At 40.4% G+C, this 7,669-nt stretch overlaps 1 protein-coding gene across 4 annotated transcripts in view; it reads right to left on the bottom strand.

The window, feature by feature from the left end:
• The window catches only part of KLHL32 (kelch like family member 32), a 112,632-nt gene that overhangs the window by 7,294 nt on the left and 97,669 nt on the right, over window positions 1-7,669 (bottom strand). For all 4 annotated transcript variants that reach the window (XM_021714457.1, XM_008062068.1, XM_021714455.1 and 1 more), the window contains 3 exons: window positions 5,995-6,053; window positions 2,785-2,977; window positions 990-1,084 (listed from right to left, as the gene is read on the bottom strand). In XM_021714457.1, coding sequence (XP_021570132.1) covers window positions 990-1,084; window positions 2,785-2,977; window positions 5,995-6,015 — 309 coding nt within the window. In that variant the 5' untranslated portion in view covers window positions 6,016-6,053. The remainder of the gene's footprint in view (window positions 1-989; window positions 1,085-2,784; window positions 2,978-5,994; window positions 6,054-7,669) is intronic.

Genomic DNA, 7,669 nt, shown 5'->3' with positions numbered 1-7,669 from the left:
GCCGGGAGCGGCCACTGCACTCCAGTCTGGGCGACAGAGTGAGACTCCAACTCAAAAAAATAAAAATAAAATAAATATAAAGGGAATTATAACTCAAGATAGCGCAACAACTATATGTTAGCAATGTTAAAAACTTAGATAACATGGAAGTGTTTCTTGAAAAAATATATATACTTTATGATATGTGGCTGAACAAGAAATAAAAAGCTTGAATACTTCTGCAACTATTGTGGATATTGATGCAGTTGTTAAAAACCTTCCAACAAAGATGAGGCTAGGTAATAAGAGCAATGATAGACTTTTTCAGGAGGTCAGGAGAAAGGTCAGGGCTGACACATGTCAGTAGAGAACATGTAAAACAGAAAACTATGGTAATAATTGTAAAATAATAGGAATAATACCGTGAATATACGTATAGCAACAAAGGCCATTTGCTGTTCTGGAAGGCCCAGCTGACACCTTGCCCAGCCTGGGCAGCTCACGGGCTGATGCACCAGGGCTATTCTTTGGGGCAAAGGCTGTCTCTGTCAGACCATTCATAAACTGCAACTGCTCATGGCTTCTTCCAGGAAGGAAGAACACCTCTATAGGTGGCTGGCATCTGTGGAAATGAAGGAACTGCCATATAGAAAACACGGCCATGTCATGAAAAGGAGGCGTTTGTACAGTCTTGGGGGTGTGAAGGACCCAAAAGTTTTCAGAATTTTTGTGGCTCTGAGATAGGGAAAGTTGTCCCAGTTTTCCCAGTTTCAGAACAGATTACATATATTTTCAAAGCTTGTCATCATCTTTATTTCCAGGCGGGCTCAATAATTTATTAGGCATCATTTGTAGGAGGCAGGATGGAGTTTAGTGGCTGAACTAGCCACACAGAAAAAAGGGACGCTGAGCCCCTTTCTCCATGTAAATATCTCTTCAGTAGCAGCGTTGCAAAGCGTAACCTCACTGATCCACTTGAACAAACTTCAAAAGGAACTCCCAACACTCACCTGGATACAAGCCAGAGGCTCATTTGTCCAAATTGAATATCCACCAACTAAATATATTCTCCCATTATGGACAGCAACTCCAGATTCATTTTGGCCTAAAGTAAAGAGAATTGAATAAAAAGAAAAAAGTAAATCTACTTCCTACATGTTTTAATTAACCCTTTTGCCACTGAGGGATACAATTTCCCCCTGTGGCACACTTGTGTACTCTGTGGGATTTCCGAGGCAACTAATCACTGCCTCCCAGTACTCAGAAGAATTAACCGCTAATTCTCAGAGAATGAATCCGTGCCGGGTCAGAACCAGGCTGAAACATGTATTAGCTAGCCAAGTTAGTAAACATAGCTTTAAACACAGCGACAGTGCCATGTGGAACTAACGGTCCTCTACTCTGTTGTATGCCATTAATTTATAGTGGTGGAAATAAGGTGTGTTTTAGAAATGCAGAACACCTCTTGTACCCACAAATGCTGTTCAGACGAGTGCTTACGTTTGCAAAGTAACAGCTGTAACCCCAAGAAGCCAGTAAAGCAGAGCCATGCCTCTAACATGCCCCAAATGAAGACAAATGGCAGAAAAGATTGATAAAGTTGCTACCCTTCCTTTCTTTACATACACAACAGTTTTAAGATTATATTAAAGTTCCTGAGCTGGGACCAGCCAGGATAATCCCTAGAAACTGACACGCCAAAGTGATGAAAGGTTTCCCCTCCCATTTCAAAAAAAAAAAAAAAGAATAACTCACTACCACATATTCTTCCCTGGAGGCCATCAGAGAGTAAAAGAGTCTCTTTTTATTGATGGGCTGACACAGGATTGACTGGAGTAATAAATAAGCTGGATCCTGCAGCAGGCAGAATCACAGACCCAGGATCGAGGGCTTACAGTACCACTAAAACTAATAGTTAAGTCCTTGTCAGTAGGCCTCTGATATTTGCAAAAACAGGAGCTCAGTCGGAAGCATCTACACCTCTGGAGGGGCTCCCAACGTCACCTTCCGCAGCAGCAGCTGTGAGTGATTGAGTGTCCACTCAACATATTGAAATGTCTTCTAATCCAACCCACTATTGTGAGTTTGGGAATTTCTCATTATTTGAGCAGCCCCGGAAGGGATCTAATCACTTGTGTAATGCAAGCTGACAAGGGAGAAAAAGCTTTTCACTCCATTACAGAACGAGGGGGTACATAGTTCACTGTGTTCCTTTCATTCTTTTTGGGAATGAGGATGGTCCATACCTAGTATTGCCCCAAAGTAATACTTGGAATGGGTACGTGTGGCCAGAAATGCAGCCACATCTCTGTGTACAGAACTCCTTTAAGGTTCCATTTCTAGGAGAATACACCCAGAAACAATATTTGACAGTGACAAATAACGAAGACCATTCTGCTGAACTCCTGAACTCACAAGAAATAAAAGACCAAAACCAGTGAGAAGTAAAAAAATAAATTGCTTCTGTAAAGAGATATTAATTCTTTCAAGTGGCTGGTTTCTCCTACCTCTATCAAAGGTCTTAAGTTAATATTGATTGATGATAATGGACTTGGCATGCCTCTTTTATCCACATGAGGACGAGCATAAAGGTAACACAGGTCCTGAGATACTAGATGCTCAGCCACCTGAGGGAATCTAGTTTTATGATGACATAAATAATGAACACCTTTCTGGTTAACACACGCAAGTTGTTATACCATTGGGCACTTAATATTTTGAGGTGCACTAAAGATGTTTAAGAAACAAGTTTGGTGACTTCTTGAATCTCTGCTTTTTCTGATTTACTTAATCGAAGGTACTTGCCAGTCAACAGGTTGAAATTACAACGCGTCCACTGGTCAGTATCTATGTTGTAAGAATCTATGTGGCGTACAAGGATCCGGTCATTATTGTAGTCTAGGTCATTGCCTCCAAGAACATAAAGCTTCCTCTGGACAGCAGCCATGGAATGGTAGACCCTCCTCTGTAGCATGGGGCTGCGGCTTATCCACTTATTCTGAAAAAGAAAAAAGAAAAGAAATTCAAGTGCATTCTGTTAATGTTTATCAGTCACATTCTATTTGAGGTTGTTTTATACGTTAGAAAGTGTGGACTATGTATGTGAGAACAAGTACAAAAGAGACACATATTTCTTCTTCTTCTCTTTTTAAATTGAATCAGAATCTCTGTCACCCAGGCTGGAGTGCAATGGCACGAGCCTGGCTCACCACAACAGCCTCAAACTCCTTGGCTCAGGCAGTCCTTATGCCTCAGCCTCCTGAGTAGCTGGGACTATAGGTCCGGCGTATCTTTTGCTTTTTTGTAGAGGTGAGGTTTCACCATGTTGCCCAGGTTGGTCTAGAGCCTCTGGGCTCCGCAATCCTCTTGCCTCGGCCTCCTAAAGTGCTAGAATTATAGGCGTGAGCCACCACACCTGGCTCAACACTTTTAAAAAATGCTTGTGATGTGAACCATTGGGTATCTGAGGCCCCTAGGTAAGCTGGAGTAAGAGTGGCTTTGCTGTTCTTTCCAAAATTAACCTCCTGAAGATTCTGTTCGGCATCAGACTTCCCACCCTTCCTTTGTATCAGCCCCCTTGAACATATTATAATCACATTGTATGCCAGATTGGGAGAAGTTATTACTAGTGACAAGTTATTTGTTTTGGTAGAAGGCCAAGTTTTATAAGATAACTTTAAGGAATGGTGAAGCCTTCAATATTTGGTTCTAGGTCATCCTCGATAACGAGAAGTGTATGCTCAAGTTTTCTTAAAAGAAGACTCCTATTGTAAAATGCGATGAAAATCGAATGTCAACTAAGTAATGCACAAGTAAGTAAACAAAGTAATGAACAGGTAAGTAAACCTATTTTCTTCTACATAAACACTAAACATACAGGAAGAACCCAGACTTCTTTTTGCCAAGAAAAATCTGGATTTGGGCCAGAAAAAAATCATATGATGTTTTGAATACACAGAATATCACCATTTCTCAAAACTAAGAGAAGCAGCAATAAACAACAACATTTTGTATAAACATTGGTCCATTCACTAGCAGGCATATATGCTAGCTCATTTCTATGATAATTTATCTTTTAAAGATACACTCCAGAAAAAAAAGTGGTTTATACAGTTTGCAAGGCTTGCATTTATCTTCTCCCCATTTGAGTATGTCATGATAAGAACTTTCTTCCAATCAAATATCTTCTTTAATAGAATAGTCAGGCCTTTTTTTCAGCTATTGCTAAGAAATATCTTTTATATACTCATATTATGCATGAGTGAATTGAACTCAAAACTCTGGTGATGCTTTTCTTAGGTGCTTTCTATAAGACAACCTATTACAGTATCAAGAATCAGTGTTTGCATTAGCAGTCCGGTCTCCTGCCACAAAACTATGGATGCCATCTGGTTTGCAAAGCCTGCTTGCATCCCCTGATTATATCTTTAGCTTCCTTCACTGCAGTGCCTGCCAGGTGAGCCGCCAACCGCTGCAAAGGCAAAGAAACAGAAAGGCCTGGTGGGGTCATTCCTAATAAGCTAGCGTGTGAATACTAATCAGTGGTGGGGAAGCAGAGGTCACCCAGCCTGCCTGTTGGCAGGTAGCGATGTGCTCTGTGGCAGATGGCAGGCATTATCGACTCTCCACAAAGGCCTAGAAGAGAAATAAGCACCAAGGCTGAATGATAGAGTTATTGAGATTCTGAGCAAGATGCAAGCAGATGTGATGTTTGCCAGTACCCACCGTAAACAATATGCCAGCAGAATTTTTAAAAAGAGCATGAGTGTACAAACATGAAACAGAACTCATTTGAGAAATGTTAACACCTTCTTCCTCCTTAACCACGTGTGCACCAAACTCAAGCAACTGCAATTAATGATTCCTCTCGAGACAGGTGACCCGTGGACATTTGGTCTCTAAAATCTACAGCTTCTAATGACATCGGGAAACACTTGAGAAGAGAGAAATGCCTTCATTAAATTCAGCATCAAGTAATTGTTAAAAGGATACCACATACGCTGAGGTCACTCTGGACATACATTTGGTGGCCAACGCTGCCAGACTGCCAAAGCCAACCTGTTGTTTCTTGTCCCATTACATTCATCTGATGAATATTCAACATCCAAATGAAATCATTTTGGAATATTGTCATAATCAAGAAAAATATTTACATTTCCAAAATCACAGTAATGGCTACATTCAACAGACATGTGCCAAGTTCAAAAATATTTTGGTGGAAGGAAAAGAGAATAAAAAAGGTTTTTGGAGGGAAAAGAGTCATGAAGTATGCATGAGAAGTAGACAAAAGGAAGGACAGGCACCATCAAAATGCATATTCAGACCTGGCTATTAGATGAAAACTTCCCAGATACTTCCACTTCTCAGTCTTCAGACACTTGTCCTTAGGACTTGTCCTAGATACCTGTTGTAGGTCATCTTGGCTATATTAAGTTAAATAATATTTCTTATTTTAAAAGTAATGAAGCCATAAGCATGCTCCTCTCCTAGAATGGCACCTCTTCCAAAAGAAAAGCATCACCAGAGTTTTGAGTTAAATTCACTCATGCACAATATGAGTATATAAAAGATATTTCTTAGTAATAGCTGAAAAAAAGGCCTGACTATTCTATTAAAGAACATATTTGATTGGACATGTTCAAATGGAGAGAAGATAAACGCAGGCCTTGCAAACTGTATGAAGGGCCTAACAACAGGACAATCAAAATTCTTTCTACATGTGAAAAAGTGGTGCATGTACAGCATAACACCTGAGGAGCTGAAATTTTGCGAGTAACAACAAAAATAACAACAAAAAGTAACCCAAAGTAGTTCACTCAGATGCTTCCTTTTTTCTATATAAGCTGAAGAGGCGTATGTGTGTGTGTGTGTGTGTGTGTGTGTGTGTGTGTGTGTGTGTGTGTATGTGTGTGTGTGTGTGTGTGTGTGTACTTGGCATTCCAATGACTAATTATTGTGGAATCTTTTAGAATTCATTTTAATTAAGGTAATGAGCTTTTCTTCTACGATTCTTACCTGGTTAGGTTCATATACCATTAGCCTGTTCTGATACTGTGCCGTGTTAGTTACTCCACCTGTAATGGATGAACATGTGTTAGAGCTTTTCATGAATAAGAAGTAGGATATTCCAACATAAGAATGAGATACAATTAAAGGAAAATTAGCTACTGCTGAGGATCCATTTGTATACCCTCATGGTGAACCCATGACATAATTAAGAAGTTTATTGTTGAAGCAGTTTCATTTTTAAGAAACATTTCAAGAAGCAATCTGGTTGAGAGGAAGCAACGCGTATGCTGACGTAACTAGGAGGCCCCCAATCTGGCGAGCTGCTCTGTGTGGCCAGAATGGGGGGCAAAGTATAGGGGGTGAGAAAGTAGAATGCACACAGACAAATCTCTATACAGTAAATGCCAGGGGCATTCTTCTATGGAAAATTCTTATTCCTAGCTAAATTGACCATTTTAAAGCTCTCTGTGTGCTAATACAGTGATATCTTGATATCTTTTTTAGAAGAGCTGTAGATATCAAGATATCACTGTGTTATCCAACAAAAGGCATCACCTGTCAACACAGAGCTAGAACCAGCACTGTCCAATAGAACATAACAAGAGCCACAAATGCAAGGCCACATATGCAATGATACATTTTCCGGTAGCCACATTACAAAGTAAAAAGAAAGTGAAATTAAATGGAATACATTTTATGTATCTCAATATAGCCACAATATTATCATATTTCCACATGCAATCAATATAAAAGTTATTGAGATAGTTTATATTCTTTTTTCTACACTAACTCTTCAAAATTCAGCGTGTATTTGACATAACCCATCTTGATACAGATTAACCTGGATTCAAGAGCTCGGTAAACCTTGTGTGGATGATGGCTATCACACTAGGACAGCACAAATCTGCAGTTTCTGTTGTAGCCAACTCTTGAAGCCCTTTTGACAATTACTTAGATGTAAGAGACTTGAGGTCTTTTGCTTATCAAGAACCACTAAAACAATTCTCACATTGTCCAGCTGTTTCTTGGTTTTCCTCATACTGTTCATGCTTGGAGTGTGCAATGAGCCCTTTCTAACCCAGAATTGCTACTTTTGCTTTAAGTTTTACCATCACATAGGAAAACTCTAAAACACAATACATAAAACAGCACAGTAAGAAAATAACTTGCTGTGAGACAATATCTACTCCAAAGAACAGAGGTTATTGTATAAAAAAAGACACCCGCACCCGAATATTCATCACAGCGCAATTCACACGTGCAAAGATGTGGAATCAACCTAAATGTCCATCAATTGGTCAGCGGATAATGAAAATGTGGTACAGGTACACTTTGGAATACTATTCAGTGATCAAAAGGAATGAAGCCGGACTCGGTGGCTCAGCCTATAATCCTGCGCCTTTGGGAGGCTGAGGTGAGTGGATTGCTTGAGCCCGCGGGTTCGAGACCCGCCTGGGCAGCGAGACCTCATCTCTACAATAAATAAAAAAATCAGCTGGGCGTGGTAGCACGCGCCTGTCGTTCCGGCTACTCGGAAGGCTGAGGCGGAAGGATCGCCGGAGCCCAGCAGGTCGAGGCTGCAGTGGCCGGGAGTGGCCACTGCACTCCAGTCTGGGCGACAGAGTGAGACTCCAACTCAAAAAAAAAAAGGAATGAGGTGATATCTTTTGCAGCAACATGG

Source organism: Carlito syrichta, unplaced genomic scaffold (assembly GCF_000164805.1).
Source record: "Carlito syrichta isolate Samal-C Ts95f unplaced genomic scaffold, Tarsius_syrichta-2.0.1 Scaffold305650, whole genome shotgun sequence".
NCBI classification, from domain to species: Eukaryota; Metazoa; Chordata; class Mammalia; order Primates; family Tarsiidae; genus Carlito; species Carlito syrichta.
Note: the sequence above shows the minus strand (reverse complement) of the source record. Positions and strands in the feature narration are given on the sequence as shown.